The sequence below is a fragment of the Amphimedon queenslandica genome, unplaced genomic scaffold, assembly GCF_000090795.2.
Source record: "Amphimedon queenslandica unplaced genomic scaffold, v1.1 AMPQUscaffold_13514, whole genome shotgun sequence".
NCBI classification, from domain to species: Eukaryota; Metazoa; Porifera; class Demospongiae; order Haplosclerida; family Niphatidae; genus Amphimedon; species Amphimedon queenslandica.
Window position 1 is genome coordinate 481,902 of NW_003546250.1, and position 22,601 is coordinate 504,502.

The following is a 22,601-nucleotide window of genomic DNA, read 5'->3' on the forward strand; positions in this document are numbered from 1 at the left end:
TCCTATACTTCATTTGGTGTGATATGTAAATAAGATGCCAAAGCTCTAACTGGCAGAACCGATGCTACATAAACCAGAAATACATATAGACAATAATTAAGAACACACTACAGTCCAGTACATGTTAGCTCTACATTACTAATAATACTGACATCAGTTCAGACTCACAGCTGTCGAAATCGTCATGTGCTGTGTATACATAGTTGATGGCATTCTCTTTAACTCTAGCATGTAAAATATCAGGCAAACCAAACCAGCCAATGTCATAGTATAAACAATTAGAGAAGCAATGGATGTCTCTCTCCCACTTTAACAGTTACACATGAACTACTACTACTGACATCCCATGATGAGCTAAAGGTACTGTACATATAGATCATGGATTACATGTATATGTACACACATGTAGTCACAGACATGAAATGAATACTTTAATGTACATATAGTGAGTCTTCTTGTGACTCTCATAGTAAATAAAGTCTGAGGCATATCAGTTTACAGTAAGAATGAAGCCATTATGACATTAAACACTATAATGCATTAGTACTAATGCATCACTGTATTCTGAAGAGAGTAGATTATACTGCTATTATTAGATAACTGGATTAGGACAATAGTACACACTAATAACACAGTACAGTACATATTATTATAATAGACTACTCAAGCAGGACACTATAAGTGTACTATACTTGAGGTATGACTGAGAAATGAAGAAGGATAGTAGAGACTGATTGGCATTGCGTTACCTTTGGCATGTTTCCTCTTATTCTCAACCGGTTTAAAGTTAATCGTTGGCATAGGACAGACCAGCTGCATTGGATTGGGCTCTATGAGACAAGACGACCTTCGGTCCCAGCCTGCACCTTCTAAAAATAGTCCCTTGATCCACACGCCTTCCTACAACATTGCAGATGATAAATAAAGCAACTTGATACACCAAACACAATTAATGTCAGTACAAGCCCTTTTCTCACCCACAGCATTCTTAATTACGATTGGATTTTGCCTCCTACCATCAATGTAAGCTGTTGTATAAACACAATAGTAGGATAAACGCAATAGTAGGATAAATCAGAAAGAAAGATAGTGAGAAGTAGATTCACAGCCTAAGGAGACCGTGGAGGACATAGTGTTATCACTACTCGAGAGGAAGGAGGAATGACGTAGAGAGATAAAGTATAATTCACACATACACATGAGCTCATGCTTCCTGTTAATTATTATTATTAGAGAGATTCATGCAGTGATACACAAGTGTGTGTGTGTGTGTGTATCAATAGTAGAGTAGACTAAACGGCTAGTACCTTTGGTGGGTCAGTTATGTTGCTATCGTCAAGCGTAGACACATGAAATTCCCATGAAAGAGAATCGACGGATACCTGAAAATAAAATAAAAACCGTGAGATCAGTTTGTAAGGTCAACTTCCTGTAGCAATAAAGCTATCTGTAGTACAGCAAACGAGGACAAGGTCAAAAGTAATGACATACTTTAAATACTATAGCCTCAGGCTATTATCATGGATGTACATGTACATACGTATAAACCTGTAAAGTGCATGTAGAATGACATATTGTACTGTACATGAGGAAAAGCAGAATCATTCAAATCAAAGGAGTGAGTGAGTGAGTTCACTCTCCCACATAAAAGAACACTCCACAAAAACATCCTTCATGCAATTGTGGGTGTACAATAGTCAATCGTGCCAATTTATCTCCTGTGAAACTATAGGGCTTTCATTAACATACATGTACACAAGAGTAGATGATAAACCATCATCTACTCTTGTGTATGTGTAATAATAAATTATCTGAAAGTAAAGACACACTCATTGTGTCCTAGTTATTTATGCACACAAGCTCTGGTTGCCAGGTGTGTGTGTGTATGGGGGGGACTTACATTGTTTTTTCTAGCTGCAGTTTGAAGGACAGCTGTTAGGAAACCAGTGGGAAATGTAAAGCCAGAGAGCCAGAAATGGATAGGAGGATGAGCAGTTGTTGACCATTGGTTGAACTGCTCTACTCTTAGGACAAGATCACGTGTCCATGCACCTAGTGGCTTTAATGAGGGAAAGGTCTGAGGAGAGAGAGAGGGGGGAGAAAGAAAGAAAGAAAGAAAGAGGAGAAGGGGAGGAGAAGAGAAGGAAAGAGAAGAGGGAAGGAGAGAGAAAGAGGAGGAAAGGGATATTATAAACATTACATTTTTTCTTTCTTTCCTTACCTTTCCCCACAGAGGTGGGACCTGTGCGTGATTGATGCAACTGAACACTTCCTCTAAATCGGCAGACATCACCACCAATCCTTTGATACCTTTCTCAAGATCAACGAGCGATTCTTTCATTATTGTAAGCAAAGCATTATACCTCTGGATCTATATAGAATTAGAATGTCAAAATACCATACAGTAGCATAGCATAAATCCTCAATTTATATGAGAATACATCTACATAATAACAGATCTTTTAAAAGTTATCTCATATCTTATACTGCATGCATAAATATTTGGTTCGCCATAAATATAAAAAGCATAAACACAGACATTTTTATTTCAGAGTCTAATGAAGCATAACGATTGCTTGACCTTGCAAAAAGGATACAGAACATAAACTCAATACTAGCAGTAGTAGGGGGCATGTAGTACTACATGTACATGAGAGTGATACACTGTATACATACATACACAATCATCTGATTCATGTACTACTAATTGGGTAAGGTGCATAGTAAAATAGTCTCTCCCACTCAATAGTCCACATCCTTGCCAAAGCTAAACAAACACATTCACACGACCATTGCAGTCATCACAGGCTAAAGTGTTTTAAACAGTTCAAAAGTGGGGGGCTCAGCTACAAAATTATGAACTCCAGACCCCCTGCACTCTTTGATCAAACTAGGGGGGGAGACCAGGGTTTCCCATAGGATTTTGGCATAGTATACGCTTCTTGTCCTGTACAGGGTATTTCAACAAAATCACAAGGAAAGAAATCTTTATTTTTATAACTTTTTCTGATACACCTACATGTTTTTATGTTCTATATCAAGTTTGAACTGATTCCAATTAAATTTCAATTTTTAATGAATTTTTAAAGTTGCTCCAAATGCCATGTACTGTATTGTAGTGCTTGTCAGCTCATGAAGCTCATGCTGTTTAGCTCACTTAGCATGCTTTGTGGGAGGGGGGAACTCTGGCCCCTCTATCTCCCTGTGTCCTTATACATGTACAATTGTACATCTTCATATATAAACTCACCTCTTGTAGTAGGACCACATTCAATGGAGTCATGTCATCAGCGATCAGTTTAGCTGTTCCTTCATAATCGATGAGGTCTGGTATCCTCTTCAATACATCAGCAGCTAGATTAAGAACCTATTGATGATAATCATGCAGTATTGATATACATGTACTGTAGACTGTGTGTACCTTATCTTCTGTGCTCTCTCCTACTGTAACTGATTGCTGTGGCTGAAGGGACAGCAATGTATCCAATACTGTCCTATAATGATGATGATGATAATAATAATAATAATAATACAGTTTGACTTCTTTATAATCTACACAATACTATTATGTCTCAGAGGTGTTCTTTATTTCAGAGGCCAATATAAGGTGACGGGGACATTACAAACATTAACAGCTTGGCATGCCCTTATTTCAGAGGTAGCAGCTCCAGTGGGAGGTTACACTGTATACACAAACACACATTAGTACAAAATGTGTATGTGATCAGAGTATCATTAATACCAGTATAATGAGAGACAATTATATTAGATAATGCTCAAATTACACATGAAGAGGATCAGCGGTGTGGTGGGCAGTGTTTTCCAATTTGCCTAAGTCAGTTATGCTGGACTGCATTACATTAGGTCGATCACTATTGGCCCGGTAAATGAATTAAACATTAAATTGTATAAACTCACTCGCATATAAGAAAGCACTGGTAGATTCCAGACACATAGTAACACACACACACACACACACACGCACACATCACATAAGTGCATAGATATATCATTTGCTGTGTTGTTGTATGCACACACACTATGCAAGCAAGTCTTTAGTCTAGTGCACACACACACATGTCCTCGAGATGCTAAATGAACTAACCTTGTCTCTCTGATTTGACTGGCAATATCAGCGTTGGGGTGCTGTCCAAATGCCTCAGGGTGGTCCGTATTAGGAAGACTGCTAATGTAGTCCTGAAAAACAATAAACAATAACGATAACATCAATCCATTGCAATACAACTGTATATAGAAACACTGGATGGTAATAGATCATTACAGACACAGTCATGTACATGTAATGTGCTTTATGTACCATACAAATCCAACCATGCACTTACATGTAGAATTTTCTGTGTACATAAAAGTAATGGGAATAGCATTCATTATTTAAGTACAACAATGCTCTTAAGTCACCAAATAAATGGATAGCATGGTTCCTATTGCTAAGAATGACGAGGCTTTGATCTACATGTACACATAAAGGAGTAGTCTGGTCCCGCCTCTTCATCCCATAGGACCATACACACAATCATACAATCATACATAGCTCTTCTATAATATATAGTGTATATGTACACGTCAGAGGCTTATAGTAATAAACACGTCAGAGTATCTTTATAGTAATAAAGATACTTTGAAGAAACAAGAGATTTTAAATCATTTACAAATTGTCACAGATGATATAAAAGGCAGTGATGATTCATTAGGCTAATAGTACACAGTGCAACCGCTGCTGCTGTTGCTGTGTCACTATAGAAGCTGAGGGAGGGAGACATAGCTCTTGGTAGTAGTAGAGACTGTGTATATATTGATTGTGAAATCATTAGCATAACGTTAACAAAATTAGTTTACAATTTAGACACAATAATATAAATATAATGATACTGCAATAATGATAATAAACAATGGTACTAGCTAAAATTTGATTCAAAAGAAGATAGAGACACATACAGTTTGTAAAATAAAATTGAGAGAGAGTGAGAGAGGGAGGGGAGGAGGAGGGAAGGAAAAGGAGAAAGAGAGAGAGAGAGGGGGGGGGGAGGGTGAATTTTGGCTGTACCTTGTAGGATTGGAGTGGTCCATCTTTAGGAATATAATAAGTATTTAATGATGACAATCTAAATTAACGAGTATACAAACAGTTCATCTTTAACAAAACCACTTCAAAGAATATAATGATTATATCAGATAATAGCTAGAGTTACAAATAATGATGAAACACTACTAATTGTTAATGTATACTGTACACTGTGCACTATAAGGCACACATGAGTCGCGTTAATATCAATCATATTGACATTGAAATACACACATGAGTCGCGTTAATATCAATTAACTTTCGTGCTTACTTGTAATAAGATGCTTCAATGGCGTCATCAACAAAGAAATCATTAATGTAAGTGTAGAGTACTCTCCTGTCCCAGTCATCAGTGACATGTCCTCCATAATTCACACCAGCAATCTACACATCCATTATAAATCAGTGTACATATACATGGTATAATAATAATGATCATTTATATATAGCCAATGTTCATGGACTATATAAGTACATGTACATGCATATAGTAATGAAAATATATCAAACAAGAGATAGAATGAAATTATACATTATACATGTACATGTACATTGTGTATACAGTATGTAGGGGAGTATTATTAAGAGGGTTATACTAATTGGTGTCATACAACATAATTGCCAAAAAAACCACAAAAAGTAAAAAGCATTACTATAGTTAAGGTGTGTCTAGACAATAAGGAAACAGGAATGACTCTTTAATGTGAACTGTGATGCAGTGCCATTGTCCAGTAATGACAATTGTCCTTATAATTACTAGTAATATGCATGAGGTAATAGCTACTCATACCACACACACACACACTGTCATTATACTTATATAATTATGGATGTTGATGTTAGTGTATGACGTACTACAGTGATGCTCTGACTGACTAGACTGAAGAGATTATAAAATATTTTTTATCATCATGACAAAATATATTATTTATTAATATAAATCATGTACATGTAGGCCAGTATTACTTTATTTTACGAATCACTCATGTATACATGTCATGTCATGTCATGCTGTGTGTGTACTGGCAGTGTAGTGTTAGAGTAAAAACATTTCTCAAAATACATGTACATGTACATGCATATGAAACTACATGTAGTGATGCATATATGTAGTTTTATAATGAATTCAATACAATAAAAAGAAAAATAAAATAAAAGAGATAGAGAGTAAAGTACAAAATACATGTACATATAATTTATCCATTCACAGACATCAGTAGTCAATGTATGGATAACCTAGCTGGACAGAGTGTTACAATGTTGACACTGGCAGTTAAACAACAATGCATTAAATTCCCCCATAACATTGGCAGTCAATCCACCATATGTACCCTCTACAAGAAAATACCAACCAATTAGGAGTGGCCCAAACTAACATAAACAAACAAGATGCAATTGTAATTGTGTGTGAGTGTGTGTGTGTTTCTGGTTAGAGTATAAATGTCCCTTACAAGATATTTGAGTGCGTCCCAAGGCGTGTCAGGATACTCGTCCAAATATATACTCAGGAGATGTTCTGAAACCTGTTTCGAGAGAATTAAAAAAATTAATAATAAATTTTAAAAATCAATAGAAACAATAAGAGGAAGGAAATATACAGTATAGTCTCTCTTAATGGACACTCTCTATAGCGTACACCTCCATTTAACGGACAGCACCTAGTGTACCAATTACATTCCTTACTGTATAAAATAACATCCACATAAAGGACACCTCTGTATAACAGAGACACTTTCTTCTACCAAAGTGTCCATTATATAGAGGCTAGCCTATACATATAGTCTATTAGATAAACAGGATAGTTCCTGTAGCACTAATAAGTATACTATTATTAGTATTATAACACAATGAATTCATTAGTGGATGGACTAATTAGCTTTTAGTTTGTTTGATCTCTCACAGACTGCATACCCAGCATACCCACTTAGTAAAATGACACAAAAATGTGTACAACATCCACATAACATTACCAATATACATGTACATGTACATTTACAGGCATAAAATTATACTTTAATACTACTGTATTAGCTTCACTATGATATGCTTTATATGTTAGAGGATTATTAATGCACTGTTACAATATAAAGCTATGCATTATCTGCTTCATGACTACACTAGTGCTGATTCTGTTGTACTTGGGTGTGTTGAATGCTTCAATTATCTCTTCCTTTGTGTTAGGATAATCATCTAGAACTCTCTCATTCATCATCATCATTACAAGCAATAAGCAATCTCAGTGTATAAAACAACACAAGAGTACAACTAACTGGTTAAATGAATAAATAACATACCAAGTAGACCAATTCATTATGAGAATATGTACATTTATAACTCAGTGCCTGTACAAAAGTACATTTATAGTATGGTGAATGTACATGTACATGTGCTGGAAATTAATGAGATTATGATGAGGGCCAACAAAGCATGACTCTTTCCTTGACTGCATTAAAGCTAATAGGCACGTATAAAGGAAGCGCACTTGATGATTATAGGAATGATAATAATATTAAGAGCTATTCCATATGATAACACAGGATACGAGCTACATAAAGCAAGGAATACAGACTAATTTATAGAGGAAATAAGTCATAAGATCCTCCATAAACTATACAGAGAAACTAATCAACTATACCAGCAGTACAATCATAGAACTAATAGCCCAAGAACATTGTTCTTTTACTGCCATAGAGATAGAGTAGCTCCATAATTACCTACGCCATGCACTATAGATAGCACCATGACAATGATGTAAGTGAACATGAAAAATGTACGCTTGTAGCTAGTGGCTAGGAGAGAAGTGTATGTGCAATCGTTTCTACACTCCCTCTCATTCTCTCTCTCATTCCCTCCATTATCAGACACCTCAACTATTTGTTTATGCATATTTACACAAATTATCGTGTGATGGGCATTAGGCGAGTGATTGCACAACATACCTCAAAATCTGAGTCATTAAAACCATAGAAGATGTTCCAGCCGAGTGTGAGGAACTTCCTCCTCTCAATTAGAAGCGAATGAAAGAAGCAGAGGGCAAACAGAAGCTTCTTGTATTTGAAGTCACACTCGCAGCGTGGGAATGTTGATTCATTCATTATCTGATATAAACGTTTCATGTTAGCCTTTAAGCCCTGAGAGAGAGAGAGGAGAGAGAGAGATAGAGGGGGAGAAAGAGAGAGATAGAGGGGGAGAGAGAGAGAGAGAGAGAGAGAGGAGAATAAAGAGGCATTGGTATAAGGGAGACAGAAAGATTAAAAAGCAATGTGTCCTTGAAATGTACCTTTGGTGGTTCAGTGGTCATCTTGATGCCAGCTTGTAATATTGATATTGGGAAATCAGGATTAGGACTACTGCTTAGCCATAACCTGAAGTCTTTGTGAGGCTGTTTGATCTGCAGATAAAAGAAAGAAAAAGAGAGAAATTAAAAGAAGAAACAGAAGAGGTGCTGTACATGTACGTGTATTTTTAAAAGGGAGCACGCATTAGCGTGTGCGTCTCTGTAGGTCTGAGCGTGCAAATGCAACAAATTAGATCCAAAACCACATCTAAACACATGTCCACTCATTTCCAATCATTACTCAAATACCAAACCCACCAAAGAGAGACTACTAGTAGTACAATGATATACTCACTCACAAACTACAACATTCCACACTGTCTGAGCCTACATTTGGCAATGTTATTCATAAACAAATCCAGGACACCATAACAAATTATGCCAAGACATAATTGAGCTGCTTGTATGGTCAACAGAAAGAAGATGGGAAGGAAAGAGGAGGGAACACACCTTAACCTTAGCCATTAACACACTGGAACAAATAAATAAACTACACTACAAGCTATAGGAGGATTATGAGCTATTATACTCTACATTATAAGAGCTACATAATGTACTTATATAGCATTAATATGAGTCTACACTATATACTCTACATTACAGATTTACATAATTATACATAATACATGTACATGTGGGCCTACACTATGAGGTACATTTAGCCTCATTATGAGCTATAATATCAAGTTTCAGGAAAGAGTAGTAAGTGACAGACAGGAGACTAGTTGATTGACAGATTGTGAGGTCCTATTACAACAAAGACATAACTATGTGCTTCAAGGTAGTATTTCTCATACCTCCCCCAGTGAGAGGGACATTATGACGAGACTAGATTATTGTATATACTCACTTGTAGCTCATCCTCAATTAGCTTGTCTAGCTGAGGCATCCAGCTTAGGGAAAGATGACAGTTTGCTAAAAATACCCAATTACCCTGAGAAAGAGAGAGAGAGAGAGAGAAAGGGAGAATTTAAAAAGAATAGATAAAAAAGGTGATTTAAGATGCATTGTATAAAGATTGCATTGCAAAATGACAATATGACACATTTACATTGCAGTATTCTTTACTAAACAATTGTTGAGTAGTTTAAGTGCATGAACACAGCATAAGTACCTCTTTTGCTCCAGTTTCAATCATTCTCCGAGCCCGTGGTGCCTGGCCTTGTCCAAGTGACACTGATTGGAATCTTTGTGCCATGCCAGACTGCTCTGCTAGCAAGAGGAGGCCAGTGGTGGGGTCCTAAAAGAGTAACACGTACAACATTTGAAATAAATGCATGCACACAAAACAGTTCATATACTTTTAAAATGCATCACTATCTGTTATATTAAAAATAAAACTCTACTCCAGTATACAATGTATAAATGCATGTACATGTACTCAAAGCTGGGGTATAGCAATCAGTGCTTTTAATAGAAAAAGATAAGTTATGTTTATAGGAAGGATACGTGCTCCTCTCATTAATGGATCATTAATGCGGAGTGTAGTATGAGTGGTGTAGCAGATGGGACCATGTGGTATTTTAATGGGTGCAGCTAAATGCCTGAGTAAACATTAATTAGATAAAGTCATGGCTGCCAATGAGGTTTGTAGATGTTAGTAAAGTTGATGGCTAGCTGGGTTTAGTTATAGTTTCGTTATATTTTCTGATACATATTGATGCCCTTATGCTGTGTAGAAAGTTTGAGGTGATTCTGACTTCAAATTTTCAAGTTATGACCATTTTTAAAATGGGCCAATTTTTTAAAATTTCCCTGTACTATAGCCCATGGTTTTTTCCGAAAAATGGCTCCAAAATCACCCCCAATTTTTAATACATTTTTTGATACATATTGATGTCCTTATGCTATGTAAAAAGTTTGAGCTGATTTTAAGTACAACTTTTTGAGTTATGAGGATCTGAAACATCACTAAACCACATGTACATGTACAGTCAGTACTGTATACTTACCACGCCAGGAGAAAGGACAAAAATCAATGGAGTCCTACAACTAGAATCTTCAACTACAGCACCCATATTTAGCACAGGAGGCTCGACAAATCTAAGGAGAGAGGGAGAGAGGGAGAAAATAACTACATGCACACCTCAAAGATAATTAACATGCCAACATGAAGGGAGGGGTATGTAGGACATTATTATTACTTTGCTCCTAAATTATTGATAACAAACGATGTCACAGTCTGGGGTACACGATCAGGACGAAGTGATCGAACGACTAACATCCTTTGAAGCTCATTACAGGAATTCTCCCACTCACCTAACACAAAGAGAGAGGGAGAGAGAGAGGGGGGGAGAGAGAGAGAGAAAGAGAGAGAGAGAGAAAGAGAGAGAGAGAGGGGGGACATAAGAAAGTATAAGGAATTAAGGTATAGTAATTATTAACATTCATAAAAGATATTTTTCAAAATGGAAATAAAAGTGATCATTACCAGGTAGTGATGTTGTTTCTGGTGAGTCAGAAGTGAACCACAAGTGCCACTCCCTAGGATACTGGTCAAATGAATTAGCAATACCCATGAAACTACCCAACCTATGACATAATAATAAACATATAATACAAGAAGACACAATATCAATCACTGACATTACATTAGTCCCTTCTATTCAGTTCATTTCTCATTAGACTATACATTACATTACATGCATAAACTAACTTGTCTAATTCTGTGATATTGTCCCACAGAGCATCATCCAACCATTTGCAAGGATTGTCCATTTGAGCATCACGATCAAGAACCTAATATCCACATACATGTACATGTATATCTATTGAAACAACACTGTACATGTACATGTACATAGATACATCCTTCTCATCAACTTTATAAAGACTGTTAATGTTATACACTGTTGTAAGTACATATACACATGTGCTATTGAAGTACAGTCTCCTAATTAAAGTTTGCACACAGTATTCAAAGGTTAATACATGTGTACTGTGAAAATGCTTTGGTTCTGCTACAGTGCATGTAATCCAATGAAAGCTTACCACACCACCTCTAAGGAAGAAGCTGTACTCGTCCATGTTGAGTTTGCTGGCATTCTCCATTATCTTTACACACATTTGGAATGAGAAGAGAAGCTTGTGGCGTTCAAAGAGACCTCTACATGTGTATCTAAGAAAAAGATTAAATATAAAGGAGAGGGAGAGAGGGAGAGAGGGGAGAGAGAGGGAGAGTAAGGGAGAGAGAGAGAGGGAGAGTAAGGGAGAGAGAGAGAGGGAGAGTAAGGGAGAGAGAGAGAGAGAGAAGGAGAGAGAGAGGGGGGGAGAGGGAGAGAGAGAGAGAGGGAGAGAGAGGGAGAGAGAGGGAGAGAGAGAGAGAGAGAGAGAGGGAGAGAGAGGGAGAAAGAGGAAGAGGGAGAGAGAGAGGAAGAGAGAGGTGTGCGTGTTACTGACTGATAAACAGCAAAGGTATGATAGTCATTCAAATACTCTATCCTTTCCTCCAGTTTAGGATGCTTTAGACTCTTATCAATCGAATTAGAGAAGAGTTCAACATAAGCATCCAGTGAGAACTGGTACATTGGGTCAATCCGGCCCATATCATTCATCACAAAGAATAATATGGAGGCTCTTTGAGCACATGGACGATATCCCTACGAATAAAATATAAGGTACATAAATAATACAGTAAAATCTAGTACATGTACATGTACATATACATGTACATATACAAGAGGTTTTGTATACACTGGATTTCTGAAAATACATAATAATAAATCCAGTTACACAGTATACACTATAGAACAATTAGTACGTGTACATTTGTGTAAAATGCACTGCAATAAATTTTACAATTAAAATGACAAGTACATGAATAATTACAATTACATGTACATGTATATAACAGTATACCTCTCTTGCTGTGTCTATTTCTTTTTCAGTTTTCTGGTTCACTTCCAGTTGATTCTGTACGTCGTGTGCTGTTGCTTTGCTTGACTGAAGTGTGTTGACCAGTTTCTCATCATCAAGGAGTGAGCCCTGAGCTGTACTCAACAACCTAATGATGATATAATTATCACAATAATCAACATATAATGGTAATCATTAGTTTTAGAAGCATGCACTCTTAATATGTATGTACATGTACTTTGTGGGGGGGGATTTCTGGTAATTTTTTTACAAATTACTATGCATGTACATGTACATGTACATGCATGCAGCATGTAGAAGAACAAGTGCATAAAGATCAAAACGTGAGAAAGGAAGAGAGTGCAATGTACAGTACATGTACATACCTAAGAATCTCATCTTCAAGGTCTAGCAGTTTCTTATTGCTTTGAGCTATGTTGACTACCAGCTCGTCTTTCTTCTTCTCTAGCTCTGGCCTCTCCTTACGAACCACTATACCTAACAACTGAGCCTGTAAGCCTATTGATAAGAGAAACAAAGCATGTAGCATAAGGGCATCAATATGCATCAGAAAATGTAATGAAAATTGGGGGTGATTTTGGAGCTTTTTTGGAAAAAATCATCAACTATATTACAGGGTAATTTTTAGAAATTGGCATGTTTTAAAATTGGCAATAAACTTTAAAAAATTAGCTCAAACTTTCTACGTAGCTTGGGAATGCTGGAGAAGAGAGAGAAGAAAAGAAAGAGAGAAAGGAGGAGGGAGCAGAATAAATGAGAATAAGATTAAAAAGGAAGAAAGGGCCCATGTATGTACATCAAGTTTATGACATCATAATATTGTACCTTGCTCCTTAACGGCAAAGTTAACAATAGCAGTCTTGGTGGATATCTCTGGAGTGTAGTGTGGGTTGCTCAGTTTTGTTGTGATGTAAAACTTGAACTCAGGATTATACTCAACCTCCTTGTCTCCCAACCGAATCAACAACCGATTGCCTACAATAAAAATAAATAAATAAATATACTGTAGCTATTTTTATAATAATCATAGTTTCATAGAAAATAATATGTTTACTGTACATCTGTATTTACTAGTGAAAGGTGAGAGGTAGGGATAATCAGGTTAGTACATCACCAGTAGACATATATCAAACAAACAAAATATCAACAAAATAAACTCACAACTCAACAGAAGAAATGTTTATCAAAACTGAAGAGGGAATTAGAGTGAATCATGTACATATCACATCTCAACAGGATAAACATTTAAGAGGGAATTGCAGGTGCATTTATAAATCATCAGTAGATTAATTTTACTATGTACATGTATTTTTGAAGTTATTGACTACCAAATGATGGAGCTACAGTAGCAAGTAAAGTACATGTACATGTACATTGTAGCTAATGCAATTGAAAATTGTACCTTGCTTAATGAGTGATTTGTTAAGTATTGGGGCAAGGGATGGATCCAATTCCTCTTGTACATTCTGCAACAAGACAGGACTGCCAAATTGTATAGAGTTCTCTAATGTTCTCAGGAAGTCCTGCTGCTGCAGATCTATTATCTTCAGTTTCTATTTGAAACACAAACAAATAATTATAATTAAACATTATTATATACATGTACATGCCTAAAAAATAAAAGCTACTAATATGCATGGTACTAGTATACATGCAAATTGGTATAATAGCAAAAACTATGGCAATTTTCAATTCTCAAGAAATCAGCAGAGCTAATATTATAATATTTGCATAACGTTGCTAATTATACAATTACATACGCTACATGTGAACAATTATTTCTGACGTACACGTACGTGTACATGTACGTGTACATGTACATGTACGTGTATATATGCGACATTGTTTTTGGTTGCTAAATGAAATCAAATATCAAATATGGCTCACACCCAACAACCAGGAGATTACACTGCATACTGGAACTAAATACTGCTGATATGAAGGAAGGCGCATGTTCAAGTGCACATGTACAAGTATAAACATTAATTACAAGTTATAAGTACATGTACATGTATGTATATATACAGGAATTAACAGGTAAGATTAGGAGGAATGACTTCACTGTTATGAAATAACAGGACTCCAGTAATAACTGATGAAATAATCTCTGACTAATGACGAGTGATACCACCACTAACTTATGTTCTTACTAAAGCTGGTAACTTTGGAGGGGGAGACTTTAGATAGCTAGCTGTATTAGTCAAAATAAAATCAGCCATTTTGAGCCATCCTGTGCATGCTCAATAACACAATTAGGTCATAAATTTGCCAAATTAAACCTGTCAGTTACCAATAATATGAGAAAACTTCCCCCTCTACATTACCAGCTACATACGGTAATTAGAATACAGATACAACTAAGGTACATGGTACACGGTACAATGTGTTCATTTCTTACTCTGTGCTTCTCCATATTCTTTATCCATTTGATAGCTTGTCCTTGAGGATCAATCATAAGTGGCCATCTACAGCAATAACAAATACAAATACAGGTACATGTATATTTAATCAGAACACACAATTATAAGTACATGTATGCATGCATCTTTAATCTGATTAGAGACTTAATAGGAGTAGTTGACTATACAGTACATGTATGATACAAAGATCTGCCTCTACCTGTTGCTCTTAGTGACAATGACTCCATTTTCGGTAGAGAAGGCATCAGAAGGAAGCCCTTGTATGTTCCACTCTCTCACAATCGCTGGATTACCCAAAAAGCTAGCAAAGGTGTACTCGGGCGTACAAGGGATGGAGAGTTCTCTCACCTGTATAAAACATCAATAATAACATGTAAAATAATAATAATAATAATAATGATGATGATGATGATAATAATGCATGTGTACATGTAGGCTTAAATCACATTTTGCACATTTATAGATATTTACAAGTGATGATGCTTACCTGCTTCAGCCATGTTTGCTGTACCAGTTCATCTCTGTAACTGGACAGGAAAGGACCAGCATAAGAGAGGAAAGCAGCAGCCACCAGACAATCACCAACAAGAAATACCATACTGCCTCTTAGAGCCTGTCACCATTTAATAATAACACACACACAAATAAACATCAATATAATATATCAGTATTACTAACAGTACATGTACTATATTGATCTATTACTAATATGATATCATTTGATATTATCTCATACAATCATTTGTATCAGTGTACATACTCTACAGACCCCACATGAACACATTAGGCAGATGCAATGTATACACACTCACTGTGTGTGAAGATGGACTTATGTCTAGTATAAATAATGCAAGGAATGCTAGAGCATCCTAAACCACTCAAGGATTGACAGTATTACTGTACAGTGTATTCATGAGGTTTATATATATAAGAGAAATGATTCTTGTATGTCAGTGCTGTTGTGTATATTTTACTGGCTCTAATTCGTCCAGTCAAAACCGGTCATAAACTTAGTTACAATGATAGGATTAGTAGTTCTAATTAGGAATAACTCCATTTGCTAGTTTATTGTACCTTGACACTCTCTTCCCATCTGATGCGTTCGTCGGCTAGTCCTGACACAAGCTTGTCTGCTCTGTCTAGCTTCAGCTCAAGCATCTCTGCTCTCTTCCTTAGCTCTTCTTTTTGCTTTACTTTCTCATCGTACTGGTCTTTAAGCTCTTTTAACTTGTCTTGTAACTACAAAGAAAATAATGAATAAAGATAAAAGTACATGTACATGCATAAAAGAAATTACAAGTACATGTGTACGTATACATTGTACATGCACTGTTAGATCTAGAGGGAGTTTGATCTCTCATATTTAGCCAAGGTCTTTTGAAGTCTCCCATTTTTTGCTACACATAGGTTGGTCTCCCAAAATTATGTACTTCTAGAACTAATACTGTGAATGTGTGTGAGCAGGAGCATAGTACAATAATTATAACGAATGTGGATTTCATTGTTGTGGTTTAGAGTGATTATAGTGCATTTCTTTCAATAGTATTTCCCCGAGTGACAAACAAGTGTCCCACAATACACTGGAGTGGTTCAATACATGTACAATGTATATAAGAAATAAATCAAAGGATATTAAATACACTGGAGTGGTTCAATACATGTACAATGTATATAAGAAATAAATCAAAGGATATTAGGAGAAGGTATTATCCTCAGAGACAAATAACTACGTATGTCCATTACTATGGTATGCATGTACATGTACATTAAGAAAAACTATAAGTACATGTACTGTATGTACCTCTTTTAGTTTCCCTCTTGCTTCAGCTAGTGAGGCTTGCTTTGCTGCCAGTTGGCTTTGAGCATCTTCCAATTTCTATAAAATTATAAAATCATTTAACAATAATTTTACCATTATTTATTATTGTACATTCATTTATAATCACAACTCCATCGATTAAAAATAAAACGTAATTGTACTCTCCTGTACTCTTCTCTCCTTTCTGCATGCTTTGTAATACCTTTCTTTTTGGTTCCACAACCCTGTATATTCGACCGTACACTTCCATAGCTCGGACCCACTGACAAAGAGACTTAGCAGCTCCAGAAACACGACCAACAATCATCGGACTAAAGTCAGGCTTTGAGACAACAGTCCCTATCTTCTTGAGTGTCTTGTCTGACATGTTCTCCTTGTCAAAGTTGATGAGATCATTGATGAAGTTTTGTTCTCCTAACTGTCTCTTTGACTCCGCCCAAGAGGTGTCGTTGGACTCACGAAGTATGAGGACGGCTCTCATTACCTCAGCTACTAGTGGAGGTGGGTTGGTGTAAGCTTTAATTTCACCTAAATCCTTTTTATTGAGAGCCTCCAGAGCCTGTAGGGGAAGGGAAAGGAGAGAGATAGATTAATGCAAGATACCATTAAAAGAGAAACAAATAAAACAGAACATAAATAGTTGCATTTATATACATGAACATTTACAGCTAATAATGATACACTAATAAATTATAAACTCTCTCACTTTGATAGCTTCTTCCAGTGCTGGTATAGCTTCATCAAGATCCTTCTGAGCAGCTTCTGCTAGTACGAGACAACGCTTCTCATCTTCAGCTATCTTCTCACTACGAGCCTGAACTGCCTACAAGAATAAATAATAATAATAATTGTACATGATGATAGTTATATGCATGTATGTATTTTCATGGCTATTTTTTTCCATTTAATTTTTAGTTAAAATGTAAAAGAATGTTCACTTTCTCTTGTTCTTCTGCATCTCTTTTCTGCTGTACAATGACAACCAAGTAATCATCGCATTCCTTCTGATAGACAGCAACTTTAACTTTAGCCTCGTCCAGTTCAACCTTCATTACTTGAACCTTCTCTCTCGTATCTATTAGTTTATCCAATCCATTGGAAAGCTTGTTGGCTTGATCACCAATCTCAGTTCTTTTCTCATCTAAAAGACTGAGAGAGAGAAAGAGAGAGGATTAATATAAAGTTGTACATGTATGTACATGAACTTTCTCTCTCTCTTTTTTTTTCTTTTAAAGGTTAAACAAGATTAAGCTAATAATTCCAATTTGTAAACATGTATACCATAACAACCTCACACAAGTACATGACTAATAACCCATACAATCATGTAGCAGTAATACACAGTCCATGAATGCATGAAAAATGCACATTATACTCCACTGACTACTGTAGACTACCACACACAAATACATGCAAAAATTTCTCTATATGCGTGGTCCATAAAGTACTATGATATGTCCATGCATGTACAGTATGTGCATGATTCATGTATTAGACAGTACCTCTTATATCCTGACACAAGTTCCAGGTAGTTAGTGGGAGTGACATAGTTGTGACGCTTCATTTCCAGCAGCATTCTTTCAGACATGATCACTACTGAGCGATGTATGGTTACAAAAACACTGGCAATGTTTTTACGAAGCTAGAGAAGGAGAGAGAGTGAGAGAGATGAATAAGGAGAGAAAGGGAGGGAGGAAGAAAGAGGAAATTTATGTATACTATAAGAGGGCATATAAAGGGAAAGGAGAAAAGGGAGCAAGAGTATATGTAAAGTTGCTAACAGTGTCACTGTCTTCATATCCCTTGAGGTCAACGTCTTCCAAACTCTTTTCAGCCACTTCAAGAAGAGCATCTCTAGGCCACTCAGTAAACCAGTCGATGGTAGTGCAATTAACGAAGGCAGGATACTGCCTCAAACGATTCCTAATCAACACAATCACATAAGGAAATAATAACTCAAGAAAAAGCACAGGATTTAAGTACATTATATGCTGCTAATGAAGTTTAAATGCACCAATCATTAAGTACCTAGTTACATGTATATGTACACGTACACGTACATGTGTACATATACATGTACATGTACATAAAGTATCAATTACCTGAAGGGGTCACCCACTGGGCTCATGCACAGAATAATGTGAAGATTATTACGAACACGCTCGATTAGGAAAGAGAACAAGGCATCAGTTGTATCAGGTATACCTTCTTTAATGGCCACTGGTGAGAGTGCAGAACGCACCTATAGAATAATGAAGAGATAAAGGATTGAACGGGATACATTTACATGTACATGTACATAAAGTGCCTTTAAATGATATTAAAGTGTGTGTATTGTGTAATGAGATGTGTACTGAATGGGAATAATTGGACCAAAGAATATGAACTGATTCAATTTGTTACCAAACCACAAATCAGCAAACATTGTACAATGTATATCATGTCAAAAAATGTAATAAAAATTGGGGGTGATTTTAGAGCCATTTTTCGGAAAAAACCATGGGCTATAGCCTTGGGTATTTTTAAGAAATTGGCCCGTTTTTTAAAATGGCCATAACTCAAAAAATTTAAGTCGGAATCAGCTCAAACTTTCTACACAGCATAAATACATCAATATGTATCAGAAAATGTAATAAAAATTGGGGGTGATTTTTTAGCCATTTTTTGGAAAAAACTATGGGCTATAGTACAGAGATTTTTTTAGATTTTGGCCGATTTTTAAAAATGGCCATAACTTTAAAAAATTAAGTTGAAATCAGCTCAAACTTTCTACACAGCATAAATACATCAATATGTATCAGAAAATGTAATAAAAATTGGGGGTGATTTTTTAGCCATTTTTTGGAAAAAAACCATGGGCTATAGTACAGGGATTTTTTTCAGATTTTGGCCGATTTTTAAAAATGGCCATAACTTTAAAAAATTAAGTCGAAATCAGCTCAAACTTTCTACACAGCATAAATACATCAATATATATCAGAAAATGTAATAAAAATTGGGGGTGATTTTTTAGCCATTTTTCGGAAAAAAACCATGGGCTATAGTACAGGATTTTTTTTCAGATTTTGGCCGATTTTTTTAAATGGCCATAACTTTAAATAATTAAGTCGGAATCAGCTCAAACTTTCTACACAGCATAAATACATCAATATGTATCAGAAAATGTAATAAAAATGGGGGGTAATTTTTTAGCCATTTTTCGGAAAAAACCATGGGCTATAGTACAGGGATTTTTTCAGATTTTGGCCGATTTTTTTAAATGGCCATAACTTTAAATAATTAAGTCGGAATCAGCTCAAACTTTCTACACAGCATAAATACATCAATATGTATCAGAAAATGTAATAAAAATTGGGGGTGATTTTTTAGCCATTTTTTGGAAAAAACCATGGGCTATAGTACAGGGTTTTTTTCAGATTTTTGCCAATTTTTTAAAATGGCCATAACTCAAAAAAATTAAGTCGGAATCAGATCAAACTTTCTACACAGTATAAATACATCAATATGTATCAGAAATGTAATAAAAATTGGGGGGTGATTTTGGAGCCATTTTTCAGAAAAAACCATGGGCTATAGCCTTGGATATTTTTAAGAAATTGACCCGCTTTTAAAAATGGCCATAACTCAAAAAATTAAAGTCGGAATCAGTTCAAACTTCTACACAGCATAAATACATCAATATGTAATAAAAAATGTAATAAAAATTGGGGGTGATTTTAGAGCCATAATTATTTTAAAGTGACACTGCACCTCTTCAAAGTCTTCGGGTTTATAAAGATTGGGGACTTCACCGGAACTGAGTATATTATTAATGTCCTCAAGGAAGGATTCATCGACCACTTGTGTATCAGTGAACAGGAACACTGTAGGCTTGTTCTCAACACCGGCTTGATAATAAAGCTTACGAATATCTAACAGCATAAAAGAGAGAGAGAGAGAGAGAGAGAGGACAAAAAATGGAAGAGAAGAGAAAAAAAGAGGAAGAGGGAGAGAAAGTGAGAAAATAAAAAAATTAAAAAAAGAAAAAAAATTTTTTTAAAGATTAAAGTTTAAATAATTCAACCTTCTCTGAACTCTTGTAGCCTATAGTGTCTTGTCACTTCAATCTGAAACACATAAAATGAGACAATGTAAGCCGACAGTCGACTGAGACTCTGTCTACCACTCCCGCCAACACCAACTAGGAGCATGTTACCACGAGGCTGTCTTATCACTCTGATGATTCGAGCAACTACAAAATAATAATAAAATTCACAAAAATATAACTTCAATTGGAATAGTTCTACACAGCATAAGTACATGAGTAAATGTAATTAAAAAATTCATGCACATGTAAAAAATATAATAAAATTCACAAAAAACTAATTTCAATCGGAATTAGCTCAAAATTTCTACACAGCATAAGTACATGTACATTAGAAAATGTAATAAAAGCTATATACATAATCATGTACAGTCAACGTTATTATTATAATTATGATTATGCCTGACCGTGTTCTATAGCATCTCTAAAGAGCACTAGGTTCATTCCGATGATGCCAGGCTCCATGTTGTAGTCCTCAAGTTTATCTTCCATAAACTTCTTTAGAGATACAAAATTATCAATGTCTTCGTAGACTGGATTTTCCTCACGAAGAAAATCACCTAAAAATAAAAATATAATAATAATAATAATAATAATAATAATAATAATAATAATAATAATAATAATAATAATAATAATTGATGCATATACATGTACATTAATAGACTGATAAGTAGTCACTGTTAGATCAAGAGGGAGTTTAGGAGACTTTTAGTCTCCCATATATAGTTTAGCTAGGTTTTCTGACTCTCATATTTAGACCTAGGTGTCCTTAAGTCTTCAATTTTTAGTTAGACTGGTCCCTCAAAATTAATTTCTATATCTAAGACTGGACATGATGCTAGTACATGTACTTATTCTAACCAAACAATGGCAGCTGCTTGTTCTTGCACAGGTTGTTAAAGGATAAGTTGAACAGTACGCCAAGCTTCTCTCCGATAAGATTATTGAAAGTCTCATGGTCTTTGTCCCCCACCAGTCGGTCAGAGAATACTCTGTAGCACTCATGGACCCAAAGACGAGCCATGCGGTCTTTAGTGTCGTGAAAGTCTTTATGAGCTCTTAACAGACCTTGAAATATCTAGAGAATAAGTAAAATGGAATTACGTAGTTATAGGTAATTAATAAAAAATTGTTATTAGCACTTTCAAAAGCTACTGAGAATTAAAATATCAATATTTTGTGGAATTAAAGTATAATTTTAATTTTAAGTATAATTTTTGTATGATTAAAAGTCACTCTAAGATTAAACACTCCGTATCCTTCCCTTTCTCTCTCTCTTAGCACCTTTGAAATGTCCCTGAGGTTAAAGAGGTAGTGTATCTTTGTTGGTGTGGGCAGCATTGATGTAGATACAAAGTTATAAACTTCAATAGTTGCTTGAGTCATGATCTCAGCAAGGGGCTTCACATCTTCGTCAAAATCCTGCAACTTCTGACTAATCATCGTACCAAATATCCTCTTTATCTGACTCTCCTATTAATAACAAGACATTAAAGGACTTTAGTATCAGCTATAATGTTCTTAAGACATAAGGATAGTTCAACATAAATTGATAATAATTATTAGTATTTTAGTAATAATAATTTTCATTTTTTGATGTAAAATATCCCACATCAAATAAGACACTATTGGAATTTATATCCCATTAGTTTTCATAGTATATTATGTACATGTACATAATTATGATAATTAAGTGGGTGTATGTGTGTATGTACGTGTACATGCTGACCTGTGGGAAGGTCATGTTAATGAGATTAAACCGGCTCTGAAGTCGTCTTGAGATGACAGTACGACCGCCACCAGGAGGACCCATTGCAGTCAACAGGAACATGTCCTACAATACATCATATATGTATGTACATTATGTTATGATAGAATATATCTACATTCACTTTTATAAGCAATACATGTACATGTAAAACAAGGAGTTAAGTCAATATAATTATGCATCTAAATGACTCACTAATGTATCTAAAAAT

General features: G+C 35.5%; 2 protein-coding genes across 2 annotated transcripts in view; one reads left to right on the top strand and one right to left on the bottom strand.

Moving 5' to 3' along the window:
- Window positions 1–269, top strand: part of LOC109585181 (uncharacterized) — a 4,024-nt gene extending 3,755 nt beyond the window's left edge. Inside the window, exon 4 of the mRNA XM_020001165.1 lies at window positions 229–269. Coding sequence (XP_019856724.1) covers window positions 229–269 — 41 coding nt within the window. The remainder of the gene's footprint in view (window positions 1–228) is intronic.
- Window positions 270–660: 391 nt separating this feature from the next.
- Window positions 661–22,601, bottom strand: part of LOC100632394 (dynein heavy chain 2, axonemal-like) — a 36,329-nt gene continuing 14,388 nt past the window's right edge. Inside the window, exons 43-83 of the mRNA XM_020001170.1 lie at window positions 22,352–22,456; window positions 21,907–22,095; window positions 21,484–21,700; window positions 21,027–21,179; window positions 20,599–20,766; window positions 20,286–20,446; window positions 18,638–18,777; window positions 18,317–18,458; window positions 18,038–18,177; window positions 17,474–17,684; window positions 17,242–17,358; window positions 16,738–17,094; window positions 16,518–16,592; window positions 15,791–15,955; window positions 15,204–15,329; window positions 14,916–15,064; window positions 14,695–14,761; window positions 13,699–13,849; window positions 13,122–13,271; window positions 12,662–12,794; window positions 12,279–12,423; window positions 11,820–12,019; window positions 11,412–11,538; window positions 11,077–11,159; window positions 10,852–10,952; window positions 10,565–10,679; window positions 10,373–10,463; window positions 9,535–9,660; window positions 9,271–9,354; window positions 8,364–8,474; window positions 8,023–8,214; window positions 6,535–6,606; window positions 5,355–5,467; window positions 5,066–5,123; window positions 4,106–4,197; window positions 3,422–3,494; window positions 3,251–3,367; window positions 2,222–2,371; window positions 1,901–2,077; window positions 1,308–1,382; window positions 661–900 (exon numbers count right to left, since the gene is read on the bottom strand). Coding sequence (XP_019856729.1) covers window positions 676–900; window positions 1,308–1,382; window positions 1,901–2,077; window positions 2,222–2,371; window positions 3,251–3,367; window positions 3,422–3,494; window positions 4,106–4,197; window positions 5,066–5,123; window positions 5,355–5,467; window positions 6,535–6,606; window positions 8,023–8,214; window positions 8,364–8,474; window positions 9,271–9,354; window positions 9,535–9,660; window positions 10,373–10,463; window positions 10,565–10,679; window positions 10,852–10,952; window positions 11,077–11,159; window positions 11,412–11,538; window positions 11,820–12,019; window positions 12,279–12,423; window positions 12,662–12,794; window positions 13,122–13,271; window positions 13,699–13,849; window positions 14,695–14,761; window positions 14,916–15,064; window positions 15,204–15,329; window positions 15,791–15,955; window positions 16,518–16,592; window positions 16,738–17,094; window positions 17,242–17,358; window positions 17,474–17,684; window positions 18,038–18,177; window positions 18,317–18,458; window positions 18,638–18,777; window positions 20,286–20,446; window positions 20,599–20,766; window positions 21,027–21,179; window positions 21,484–21,700; window positions 21,907–22,095; window positions 22,352–22,456 — 5,643 coding nt within the window. The 3' untranslated portion in view covers window positions 661–675. The remainder of the gene's footprint in view (window positions 901–1,307; window positions 1,383–1,900; window positions 2,078–2,221; window positions 2,372–3,250; window positions 3,368–3,421; window positions 3,495–4,105; window positions 4,198–5,065; window positions 5,124–5,354; window positions 5,468–6,534; window positions 6,607–8,022; window positions 8,215–8,363; window positions 8,475–9,270; window positions 9,355–9,534; window positions 9,661–10,372; window positions 10,464–10,564; window positions 10,680–10,851; window positions 10,953–11,076; window positions 11,160–11,411; window positions 11,539–11,819; window positions 12,020–12,278; window positions 12,424–12,661; window positions 12,795–13,121; window positions 13,272–13,698; window positions 13,850–14,694; window positions 14,762–14,915; window positions 15,065–15,203; window positions 15,330–15,790; window positions 15,956–16,517; window positions 16,593–16,737; window positions 17,095–17,241; window positions 17,359–17,473; window positions 17,685–18,037; window positions 18,178–18,316; window positions 18,459–18,637; window positions 18,778–20,285; window positions 20,447–20,598; window positions 20,767–21,026; window positions 21,180–21,483; window positions 21,701–21,906; window positions 22,096–22,351; window positions 22,457–22,601) is intronic.